Source organism: Drosophila navojoa, chromosome X (assembly GCF_054131105.1).
Source record: "Drosophila navojoa isolate 15081-1374.11 chromosome X, UAZ_NAV_1.0, whole genome shotgun sequence".
Lineage (NCBI taxonomy): Eukaryota > Metazoa > Arthropoda > Insecta > Diptera > Drosophilidae > Drosophila > Drosophila navojoa.
Window position 1 is genome coordinate 4,509,857 of NC_142895.1, and position 13,271 is coordinate 4,523,127.

Below are 13,271 nucleotides of genomic sequence, written 5' to 3' on the forward strand. Positions count from 1 at the left end.
CGGGAATCTTACATTTGTTAGCAACGAGTTTGTTTTGACTTCTGCGAAACTCGGAAAATTATGATGAAAAACAAGTTTGAAGCAGAGCTTTTGTTGATTGAGCTGAGCCACTATGGAGATATTCTTCTATTCGATAGGAGGATACAGTCACGGGTCGCAGATACCCTACTACTATTAAGGTCTCGTCCACCTCTCCATTGCCTGACACTGCTATTCGATAGTAACTGCCCTTCCTCTATACTCTATAGGAATTGTGTCCTTCTAAACAATGTGCTACGGCATATACCCTTCTGGTGCAAGCCCAAGCATGAATTACAGGGTAAAACCAATAAATGTCTGACTGAGCTATTGAGCTGACAATGGGCCCAGTTGGCGTTTGGAGAGCAGCACACACATAGACATTATTACAAAGTGTTTTTCTTTTACTCGTTTTTTTTTCGTTGTTTTTTTTTTCTCTCTCTCTCTCTCTCTCTCTCTCTGCCCGTTACCAAATGAGCGACGCATCAGCTCAGCTTTTCATTAACAAAGTGCAGTTTGCCAGTTGCCAGTTGCCAGTTGGCAGTTGCAAGTTGTAGTTGATTTCCTCGGGGTGTTGACGCTGCAAAACTTTTGCGAGTGTTGTGAATGGCTGTCGAGCATTGTGGCGGTTCGGGTCTGGGCTTGGAGCTGGGGGCTGGGGGCTGGGGGCTGAGCTTATGGCGGCGGGTGTTGGGTGATGGGCGATGGGCTTTTGTGGGTGTTGAGCTGACACTTTGCACATGGTCGTTGCGTCTGTTTGCTGACAATGAATTTAGATAAACTTGCGAAATTCGAAATGCAAACAGCATTTGCATTTGCATAAATTTATAGCAGCAATAGCAGACGGGCTGCCCCTCACCGCCGCACACCGAACACGCCCAGCTGCGCTTTGTCACGCCCCGGCAAAGATTTTGCATTCACACAGCGCTGCTTAATGCCAAAGTAAACGCAACGGCGACGACCGAAAACTTGTGCAACAGCTAAACTTAAGCGAGCCCTCAAGCACCAGATATATATAGTATATATGTATATGTATCTATCCAATACTAGATCCCTCGACCCCTCAACTGCCAGGTCCCTGGCCCGTGCAAACTTTACGCTGCTTTTGTATTTCAAAAAGCTTAAATTGAACGCTGTTGAAATTCCTTAAGGGTCTCTTAACCAACCATCTAACCAACTCTCTCTCTGGCCACCTACCGCACCGCCCCTGGCCTTATCACTCTGTCGCCCAGCAGGAGGCGCGAGCGTCTGCTCCTGAGTGCTGCTCGAGTAGCTGCTGGTAATTGCAAAGGTTTCGCAGCCGTTTGCAGCGGACAAATTAAGTTGGCTTTCAGCTCTACCTATATAGCTATAGCTATACCAATACCAATAGCTCTACCGCTGCCTCTGCCGTGACGGCTGCTGCTAAGGCTGCTGGCCAAGTTTAAGCATCAAATGCGATTTGGCTTAATAGTTTGCAACATTAAAAGTGCGCTCTCGCTGCCAGCCAACCAGTTGCACTCGCCGACCCAGAAGCCAGGCCGGGCCCCAGCACCGTCACTTTCTTTAATTAGCCAAATTGAGAGACAATTCAAGATGGAGAACGGGTGTTAAGGACCAACGCAGAGCGAGAGAGAGAGAGAGAGGGGGGGAGGACGATTGAGAGCGTGAGAAAGCAAGTGAGAAATGGTTTGAAAAATGAAAAGCGTGCCCAACTGCAGTTGACAGCCAGGCACATACCCTTTAAGAACTGGCAAAGGGGTGGCTTGATACATCATATACAAATATGTGATTGATTGATGGACTTACTGATGCCAGTTGACATCAGCATTCAGTGGAGAGCCTGACTAATGAGATACCGCTTAATTTCAACTAATAAGTGAAATGGAATGTGATTGATTGCACATGTAATTTATACCACGTCTTCATATTTGTTTGTGATTGATTGTGACTGATTGATGGACTCACTGTTGGTTGACATCAGCATTTAGTGCTCAGCCTGACTAATGAGATACCTCTTAATTGCACTCTTCCAAACTTATTTAGGTTGATCAACGAATAAGTGAATTGTAATGTGATTGAAGATTGCATTTATGCATTTACTATATGATTGATTGAGTGACTGATTGATTGATTATGATCTGAGGAGTTTGATGGTGACAGCTTGAGTTTGAGTTGATATTAATATCAGGTATTCCAGCAGACTGAGGCTGAGCCAATACTGATGAGATGACCAGAGTAGACTATAGTGATTGATTGCTTATGATTGACCATACATGATTTCTGGTTTAAGCTTAAGAAACTAGACTAAAATTACTATAAGCTATTATTATATATTAATTATAAGTAAGTGTAAATATAGGCATTTCCAACGAAAGCATATACCCTTAGTCAAAGCTATCGACAGAGATACAATAGCCAATCTATGCACTTACAGGGTATTTACAGTTGAGTATTGAATACAAATTCGTCATTGAATAAGTGCAGCTATCATGTATTTGATTGAGTGATTGATTGATTGATAATGGTTCTATGAATTGGATGGGAACAGCTAGAGTTTGAGTTGATATTAACATCAGGTACTCCAGCAGACTGAGGCGGATCCAATACTGATGAGATGGTACTCTATAGTGATTGATTGATTATGATTGATTGAACAAACATTATTTCTAGTTTAAGCTTGAGAGACTAGACTAAAATTATATAAGTAAGTGCTTGCTATAGGGAATTTTCAACAAAATAGTACCCAATCTATGGCCTGACAGGGTATTTACAATTAATTATTGAATTCTAATTTCTTGAACTTGCTTGCAGATGTATGCGATTACACGCCAAGCGAATTTACTGACTCGCCTGGGCGATCTGGAATGCCTCATATTGCTCGTATCCTGCATTTGCCACGATCTCGATCATCCTGGCTACAACAACATCTATCAGATCAATGCACGCACCGAACTGGCACTCAGGTAAGGCACCCCGTATACCGATATAGATATAGATATATACATTTAGGTATATGTAAATCGTTTTATCTTCCCCCATTTGCTTGCAGATATAACGATATCTCGCCGCTGGAGAATCATCATTGTTCGATTGCATTCCGTTTGCTGGAGCATCCCGAGTGCAATATATTCAAGAACTTTAGCCGTGACACATTCAAGTGAGTATTACCAGTCAGGAAAGTTGGCGCAGGGCACTGGGCACCGGGCAGCGGGCGAAGGGCATTGGGCAATGGGGATTGGATCAAATGCGAGCTGGCAGCCAGCAATTTAATTGCCAACTTTGCTTGAGTCCATTTTATGCGCGGCACGTACAAAATGATGTTGCATTAAACGTCGGCACCGTTTGCCGTTGCTCTAATTAACACCCAACACGGACGGAGTGGACAGAGTGGACGGAGTGGACGGAGTGGACGGCGTGGACAACATGGCCAACAGCTGCAACAGCTGCCACCTGGCAGGCTTATCGATTTGCTGCTCAACTCAGCTGAAGCAGTTAACTCAATGGCTCTCTCTCACTCACTATATATATGTATATATTTCCCTCTCTCTCTCCCTCTCTCTCTCTGTCGTCTTTGCTGCCTCAGCTTATTGCATTCTATGCAATTGTATGCGACACCCTTTTGGCACACGATGACACTGTGAACGGGCACGCAGCAGACAAAGGTGGAGCAGCTGGGGCCGGCTGGGGCCGGTTGGGGCAGGTGCTCAGGCAGGGCAACAGCAAACCGATTTAATACTCACAAATTGCAGTTAAGCTGCTTTTTGAAAATACTTATAAAAGAAATGCGCACATTATTATTGAAACATTTTTGCGTAAACTCAATTTGATTCGGATTCGGACTCTGAATCTGAATCTGATTCTGATTCTGAATCTGATTCTGTGGCCTTTCAATGCGAATATCGTGCCAAAAAGGAAATATGAGATAAAGAAAATGCGACTGTAGCAGGAAAATAATTTTTATCCTGTTGCCGGTCAATTTGACGGCATAATAAAATAACCCTTGGGAATTTATTCAGCTATAGATCTTGGGTGTTTAAAGCTAGGCAGGCTCTACATTTATATTTATATCGCCTTCTTTCCAAGTCTCTCTATTTGCTATCTCTCTATAAGTTTCTCTCTCTTATTCTCTATTTCTGTTTTTCTTTCTCCCTTTCTCTTCATCCATTACCCCCTTGCTCTTTATCTCTCTCTCTCCCCACATTCGCTCTCCCTTTCCTCTTATCTACCTCTCTCTCTCTCTTTGTCACCTTTGATCTCTCTTTCCCATTCACTATCTCTCTCCCTCCTTCGTTCTCTCTTTTCCCTTGTCTATCTCTCTCTCTCTCTCTCTCTCTCTCTCTATCTCTCTGTTTTTTCCCTCTCTATGCCCTTCTCTCACTATCTGTCATTCACTCTCCTTTAGTCCCCTATTTCAATCTTATTCTCTGCCTTTGCTCAGCATTTACTTTTCATCTCACTTTCTCACTCTCCCTCTCTCTTTCTCTCTCTCTCTCTGTCTCTGTCTGTCTTCTTTCCCTGGACATTATTGTCTACAGTATTTTCTTTGACACCTCTCTACCTTGATTTGGCATCCCACGACAAAGCTCCGCTTCTTTCCTGCAACATTCCTTCCCTATCTCTCTCTTTCCCTCGCTCTCCGACCTTCTCTTTCAACCTTGCCTTTCTGAATTCGCTTTCCCCTCGATTATTGCACTCAATCAGTCAGCTGCCTATAGACTCAATGCAATTTTACATGACTCCATATTACAATTACGAGCAATGCATGATTCCAGGCTTTATGCTAGCTACAATCCTCAAATCCTCAAATTCCAAATTCCAAATTTCGAATTCAAAATTTCAAATTGCATTCAACCTGTCAGCGATGATGGAAGTGCGTAAAAATAATGCATTTCTCGCTTTCAATTCAATCAAAATGCGCGCACAATACACAAAGCATATCACACACACACACACACACACACACGCACACTCAGATAGGTAGAGCTATAGTCAACACCCCCTCCCACCCTCCTGGGGAGGCTATGTCGATAATTCCTGATTGGACAATAGCTGAATTCTAGGTCTGCAGCCTAATGCCAGCGTGAATTCTAATTAGATACTCCATGGCGTGGTATTGTGATGCAAATTGATGCATTCACGGGATGACAACAAATTCCATGAATAACACAATAACGGGAAATATTATGTGGTAGCTCTGCTTTAGCAGCATTCCAAGGAACAGCTCATGCTTCAGAGCATACAAATTTTAATGCAAATGCCAGCCATTATGATGTTTTCTTCTCCTGCTGCCTTTCCTGCTGCTGCTGCTTCTCCTGCTTCTCCTGCTGCTGCCTCTGCTGCTTTTAATGGAACTATAAACTATTGCTCATACCAATTAGCTGGCGACCCTCGGCGCTGGCTACTTTAAGCTTATTATACCCTCGAAGCAGCGCACTGGCTGCAGCGGGTCCATCGCCGCTTTTGGCTTTTGGCTTCTGATTAATTGGCTTAATTCTTGTGTTGTGTGCATAAAGCGCACTTTCTGCACTCATTGCAGCGCTTATATATTACAAAATGCTGCAAACATTAATTAGCCGGATTAGTTGGCTGCAGGCGAAAATGTTTTTTATGCTGAATTGCGAGCGGGTGTTGGCTGCTGCGAGGGCGGCACCCAAAGTAGTCGAAATGACAGTGTAAATGCAACTGAAATCAACGGTAAAGTCGTAAAGTCCGGCTAAGGCACCTCAGTGGCCTCAATGCTGCTTTCTATAATCATAGATTGCTCACCTCATAATGTCCATCTATCTATTGACTTAAGATCCTGAAGAGCTTACTCCTGCTTACTCCTGTCTTAAGAGGTCTCACAAGCATTGCTTGAAATGTATTAAGGCCGTCCTCTCTCGAATTTACCTAGTCTAAATTGCAGACATTTTTTTCATAAGCAATCTAGCGGCTTTATGTTATCGATAACTCGAGCAGCTGCTGAAATATTGTTATCGAAAAGAATGCCCTACCAGTCCCTTCTTCCTTTCTGCTTCTGGAAATGTTGCACAAATTCATTGCCAACATTCACGTGGAATTGGAAACTTGTGGCACGACCCTCGTTGAGTGGCATGGGCGTGGACATGCCCATCATCATCATTAGCAGCCGAATTATCATTAAGATTGGCATTAGCATTACCATTAGCATTATCGTCATCAGAAGCTGCGAAGGCTGAGTGCACCTCCTGCTCCTGCTGCTCCTGCTTCTCCTGCTCCTGCTGCTGCAGTGGTATTGGCAGCTCCAACGCCTTCTGCTTCACTGGCGAACCGCACTTAGAGTTTGGCACGTTCGAGAGTCCCGGCGTAGGGCGTCTTCACAATGTTTTGCTGCCAAGTTTGCGTGCATAAACTGATGCATACTTTTGGGAGTTTCTAATGGCAAAACTTGCCAGAATGCCACATGCACACACACACGCACACACACACACACACACACATACAAACAGTGGCCTTGGAAATGCTATGCACCAGCTGCAGCAGTCGGAGCAGCAGCAGCAGGAGTAGCAGGAGCCGGGAGTGCCAAGAGCTTGCCAAACGATGCCACATGATACTCTTTGCCTATTTGTACGCTGTCTAACCGTGCATAAACATGCCTGCAGTCAACATCATATATTGTTTATGCATTCTCCACTCTCCCTCACACTCTGCGGCCCTTCCTCACGCTCTATCTCTCTCTCACTCCGTCTGTGCAGTGGGTGTGTATTACCATGTTGCCACAAGTCATAATCAACTGGGAATCATCTCAAATTCCTCTTCTTTGGAAGTACTTTTGAGGGCATTCCGAAAAAATGAATGATGATCTACGATATACGATATACAATATACGATATGCGTTGCATTATCTACTATCTACTATCTACTATCTACTATCTACTATCTACTATCTACTATCTACTATCTACTATCTACTATCTACTATCTACTATCTACTATCTACTATCTACTATCTACTATCTACTATCTACTATCTACTATCTACTATCTACTATCTACTATCTACTATCTACTATCTACTATCTTCTATCTACTATCTTCTATCTACTATCTACGATCTATTATCTACCATCTACTATTTACTATCTATTATCTATCTATCTATCTACTATCTATCTACCTACCTATCTATCTATCTGTCTATCTATCTATCTGTCTCTGTCTATCTATCTATCTATCTATCTATCCATCTACTATCTATCTATCTACCTATCTATCTATCTGTCTATCTATCTATCTATCTATCTACCTATCTACCTATCTATCTATCTAATAACTATCTATCTATCTACCTATCTATCTATCTGTCTATGTATCTGTCTATCTATCTATCTATCTATCTATTTATCTATCTATCTACCTATCTATCTATCTAATATCTATATATCTATCTACCTATCTATCTATCTAATATCTATCTACCTATCTATCTATCTATCTATCTATCTATCTACCTATCTATCTATCTATCTATCTATCTATCTATCTATCTATCTATCTATCTATCTATCTATCTATCTATCTATCTATCTATCTATCTATCTATCTATCTATCTATCTATCTATCTATCTACCTATCTATCTATCTGTCTATCTATATATATGTCTATCCATCTATTTATCTATATACTAACATTCCCACTTCTCTCCAATGAGGTAGTCAAGGGTATTCAAATTGGAAAGCTTTACTCTCGCATATACCCCGTAGAACAACCGTAAAATTATGATTTTTCCGGCTACCAGATGCGGCACTTCTCCGGCGGATGCATCGGGCTGCCTGCCTTGCAGTCGAAGGTCTCGGCGAATTCCGGGAAGTTGCCCAGCACATTGTTGACACGTTCCTTGTGCGATGCATGCTGAAGGACGCCGCTAGATGGCGCCACCGCCTGTCCGCACCAGTTCTGCGCAAAGGCGACGAAAAAGGGTCGCATCGTCGCATTTGCCGGCTGCTGCATGCGATACGCCTCGTAGGCCAATCGCAGTCCCTCGCTGTCCGCGATATTCTCGTTGATGGTCAGCGTGGCGTTGCTGTAGCGAGCGCCCAGGTAGCAGCCCGCGCGCAGACCGAATCGGATGATGGCACGCGGCGGCCACTGGCCGCCAGCCACACGTCCGGCTGCATCGTAGTTGATGCCGTCGTAGTCGAAGCCGTGGATGAGCTCGTGCCCGATCATGTAGCCCAGGCCGCCCATCAGCTGAGCAGCCGCCTGCTCGCGCCCAGCCGCCGCACAGTGGGGCAGCAGTGGCGGCCGCAGGAGGCCCAGCGGCAGCTCGATGGCATTCAACTTCAGCCTGTAGTAGACATTGACGTCCAGGGGCCCGACCGAGTGGCCCGTCCAGGCGATGGCCGATTCGCAGGGCAGCTGCAGGCACTGCAGGCCCAGCTGGAACTCGGCCTCCGCTTGGGCGCGCGACAAGTGCAGCAGATTCGAGTCGTAGCTGCGCGACTGCAGCACACGCTGTGGCGCCTCGCCCAGTTGCTGCGGCAGCGACAGCGGCGGCGACAGCAGCAGCCGCATCGCGCGCAGCTTCTGCAGCGCCAGTGACTGCGTGACGGCGTCCTGCTCGAAGATGGTCGTGGCATTCAGCAGGCGCTCGAACTGCGCCTTGAGCGTATCGAAGAGCTGCTGCAGCTGCAGCTGCGTGCGATCGAGGAACGCTGCGGCTGCCGCATCGCTGCCGTGCAGGAGCCGCAGCTGGAGCTGCGAGAGCTGCTGGGGCATCAGCTGATTCAGCTGCTGCAGGCAATGGTCACGCTGCGCGGCCAGCGATGCGTCCTCGTGCAGATGCAGCTCGAAATGGGCCGGCAGCTGCAACAGCAGCCAGCTGGACAGGATCCAGGGATCGGCGCGCTGCAGCAACCTCTGCAGGCGCTGCAAGTAGCTCGAGTCGGCGACCAGCAGCAGCTGCGTCGTATAATGCTCGCCCAGCAGCATCTGGAAGTAGTCCAGCAGCTGCAGCTGCGGCAGCTGCGCGGCCAGCTCCTGCAGCGTTTGCGGCGCGTGCAGCACGAGCGTCTCAGCCGACGGCGGCAGCAGCGCGCGCAACTGCCGCTCGAAGCCGACCAGCTGCTCGGCCAGGCTGGCAGCACGCCGCACGCGCAGCCCCAGCTCCAGCAGCAAGTACTTGAGGTAGCGCTGGTAGAAGAACTCGCTCTGCTCGCTGGTGCCCAGCAGATCGAAGCTGGGCGGCAGCAGGTAGAAGACGCGCTGCTCGGCCGCCTGCCAGTTGGGCTGCACCGAGAGGCGCCACAGGCCCTGGGCGCCGAAGCGACGCACGGCCGCATTGCCGCGCGGCCAGTCGAAGCGGCTCGCATTGTTGAGCAGCGGCCAGTCCGGCAGCAGCTGCTGCACTGCATCCATGTAGACGTGCACCGACTGCCGGCCGTTCATGCAGCTGCCGTAGAACGAGGCCAGTTGATCCGTGGACGCGTCCTGCTCGCCATTCAGCTCGAAGTGACGCAACAGCAGCTGCTTGTTCATGGCCCGCAGCTTGGAGCGCGTATCGTGGGCGCCCAGCGATCGCTGCCCGTACGGCGCATGCCAATTGCCGCAGGCGTGCTCATGGAAATTCTCGCACGGCGGCTTGCTGACATCCATGGCGTCCACTGCCTCCGACAGGTCACAGTGGGCAGTGGCGCGTCCCCAGCTCTGGCCAACGAGCAGCAGCAGCAGCAGGAGGAGGAGGAGCGGGAGCAGTAGACATGCCAATCGGCAATTGTTGAACGTTGCCATTCCGACTTTCTCTTAGAACCGGACTGATTGAAATTTCAGCTCAGCACGGAATCAACGCCGCTTGACTGCCAGCTAAGCAGCCAAACAGCTGATAAGCCCTCGCTGATAAGCTCTGACATTGAGAGCGCTTTGCGCAATGCCAAATCGTTGGCGATTGGGTTAGTGAGTGCTGATGCGCCGACAGACAACAGGCGAGGGCGGGCACCAAAGTTAGAGAAGTGAGGAGATGGCAAAGAAATCGTTGACTTATTCAGAGCGTTTCAGTTAACTATATAAATACTTGAATCATTTAAAAATCAGAGTAACAGCGCACTATTGCATAAGTAGATCAATCATGGTGTAGGTCGATCAATCACTACCAAAAAAATAGCCAATAATCAATCATTAATCATCATTATTAGTTAGTTAATGATTGATTAGTACAACCAAGTAGCCAATAATCAATCATTAATCATCCTTATAAGTTAGTTATTGAATAATCAATCATTAATCATCATTATAAGTTAGTTAATGATTGATTACTGGTTGTTTTGTTGGTAGTGATTGATCGACCTACACCATGATTGATGTACTTGTACAATAATGCGTTGTTACTTTGATTGACAAACTGATTTAGTGAGTAATGCTATGATTGATTGTGACTGACTGTAATGATTGATTGTGACTGGCTGTAATGATTGATTGTGACTGGCTGTAATGATTGATTGTGACTGCATTACAGTCAATTGATTGACCTTATTGATTGACTGAGTAACTAATATAAATAATTATATTATGGTTGATTCACTGATTGTGCTCCAGCCGATTGATTGATGGCATGTTTGATGGTCTTACTCATTTATTGCCAGATTCGTTCAGGATTAGACGAGCATACTTATGCCGCAATGTAATAATTCAAGCACTGAGCCAAACCAAATGATTGACAGATCTGTAAAATGATTGACGCGCCAACTTTATATACAATATTTAAATTGATTGATTAGTCGGCTCAATCATCGATGCCACATTTTCGTTTATCAAACTCTTAATGATTGCTTGAGTGATTGAACTAACTTGCTTAGTGACTGAAATGGGTCACTTATTGAATGATAAGATAATTGGCTCGCTTGCTAGCTTCCTAAATAATGCTATGATTGATTGATTAAGTGACGGACAACATGATTGATGGATTAGCTGGGTGATTGACTAACGTACTAATTGCCGCAATGAATGATAATATACTGAATGATAATATACTTGTCTAATATACTGGATACTTGAATTTATGCCTGACTGAGCTTTAATTAAATAACAAATGATTGATTGACTCAGTATTTTACTTAGGTCAACTGAGTGGTTGACATATTCGCCTTATGATTGAGCTTAAGTGAACATAAACAGCATCATAATCTATCGATTTATACTAAATACTAAATCTAATGATTGATTGACGGCTGTACTGCTTGCCTCACTCACTGTCAGCCCAACTAATAATATTAAGCTGATATAACAATCGCTTGAATGATTCACTGACTTGCTGATTGACATGACAGGTAATACTTATTGCGCGTAAGATAAATTCATATTAAACTCACCTTGGATTTGTCTACTCAAGCTGCTTAAATTGGCAGCTCAAGCTCGATTTCTTTTCCATTCTCGAAACGCCAACAATAATTATTCGGGGAATTTCGCAAAAGGAATCTCGACCAAATGACAAGACACGACGATGAGCAGCAGGCGGAGCTGACGCAGAAGAGAATAAAGTCGAAGTCGTTGCTTGGCTCTGGCTCTGGCATTAAGTCAAGTGCATAAAACTCGCTTCGCTCTATTTGCCGTTGAGACGTGGCAGGTGTTGAAGTTTCGAATGCAGTAAACTCAAGTGCCACACACACACACAGATACACACACACACACACACGCTGCAGCTGGTGACTGACTAGCTGTTTGTCTGTGCACAACGTCAATGCCACTTGACACGATAAAATTCAATTTTCCGCTCGTATATGACGCGACTTTTGCACATTTTTCATTTTCTTTGAAATCAAAATAAACGAAATGCAATTTAATATTTACGCGCCGCATGCTGCTTAGCCTGCAACTATTCTCTCTTTCACTCTCTCTCTCTCCCACCCTCTCCCGTCCTCTCTTGTCCACTTGCGTCGTGTTTGGTTGCCTTCCCACTCTGTTTGCTCTGAATGTCAAAATATATATTTTTCGCTTTTTTTCCGGTTAGCAGCGCTCAGCTCAAGTCTCAAGTCGCACGTGAACCAAAAAAAAAAGAAGCAGAAAAATAGTGAAATAGAATGGGGCGAATCGGGTGGTTGGGGGAGTCGGGGCAGATAAGCAGCGGGTAAACAACACACCGAGCATGGCGTATACGCAATGTGCACCCGAAAATATTACGTATACGCCCCGCATCTCGTACAATTGGCTTGAGCGCGAACTTAAAGCGCTCTTTGTTCGCACTTTACTCTAGTTTTTGAGCATTATCTCCATTTCTCTTTGCAGTACCATACGCGAGGGCATCATTCGCTGCATTCTGGCCACCGACATGGCGCGTCACAATGAGATACTAACGCAGTTCATTGAGATTACGCCCGTCTTCGACTACAACAATCGTGCGCACATCAATCTGGTAAGTAAAGAGAAGCTCGCTCATTGAACAGATATGCATAGACAGTGGAGTGTATTAATTTGCGATCTTTGGTGCCAGCTGTGCATGATACTCATCAAGGTGGCCGACATCTCCAATGAGGCACGGCCCATGGATGTGGCTGAGCCGTGGTTGGATCGTCTGCTGCAGGAGTTTTTCGCCCAGAGCGCCGCCGAGAAGTCGGAGGGGCTGCCGGTGACACCGTTCATGGATCCCGATAAGGTGAGCAAGCCCGGCTCACAGGTGCGCTTCATTGGACTTGTGCTATTGCCGCTCTTCGAGGCCCTCGGCGAGCTGGTGCCCGAGCTGACGGAGCTCATCATAATACCGGTGCGCATTGCGCTCGAGTACTACAGGTGAGTTGTCGAGCCATGCTGAAAGGATACGCATTTCAAGCTCGACAATTTTCACAGGCGCCTGAACGATGCACAGACCAAGACCCGCAAATCGGTAGCCGACAGCAATGCCTCGGCCACATCGGACAGCAACAGCGGCAACATGGACTCGAACGCCGCCATGGCCAGCACGCCCGGGCACAATGCGGCCGACAAGCAGCTGTTGGACAACAATAAGGGCTCGAATGCTGCATCTGGAGCCGGAGGTGGCGGATCTGGAGCTGCTGGAGCTGGGGCTGGCTCTGGCGGCGGTGGCGGTGGCGGTGGCGGTGGCGGTGGCGGTGGCAGCGGCTCACCTCAGATGCCGCGCTCTGGCTCTGCCATAAGTGTCAAGTCACGTCGCAGCATACCCTCACAGAAGTCGGCATCGCGCACCTCCGTGGATGAGCCAGGCGGCATGGGCGCTGAGCTCCACGATCTGCCCGAGGGCAGCGAAAGCGGCGATTCGGAGACAGCTACCGAGGTGGATGTAAGTTCAATGACATCCAGTAAAAA

General features: G+C 46.6%; 2 protein-coding genes across 2 annotated transcripts in view; one reads left to right on the plus strand and one right to left on the minus strand.

Annotated features, from left to right (window-relative positions):
* Positions 1–13,271, plus strand: part of Pde9 (phosphodiesterase 9) — a 137,946-nt gene that overhangs the window by 115,249 nt on the left and 9,426 nt on the right. Inside the window, exons 6-10 of the mRNA XM_089263523.1 lie at positions 2,812–2,963; positions 3,050–3,157; positions 12,237–12,363; positions 12,442–12,737; positions 12,795–13,245. Coding sequence (XP_089119649.1) covers positions 2,812–2,963; positions 3,050–3,157; positions 12,237–12,363; positions 12,442–12,737; positions 12,795–13,245 — 1,134 coding nt within the window. The remainder of the gene's footprint in view (positions 1–2,811; positions 2,964–3,049; positions 3,158–12,236; positions 12,364–12,441; positions 12,738–12,794; positions 13,246–13,271) is intronic.
* Positions 7,685–9,781, minus strand: Nep6 (Neprilysin 6). The gene has a single exon (XM_018109820.3). It carries the CDS (start codon positions 9,747–9,749, stop codon positions 7,752–7,754), a length of 1,998 nt encoding a protein of 665 aa, XP_017965309.1. The 5' UTR covers positions 9,750–9,781; the 3' UTR covers positions 7,685–7,751.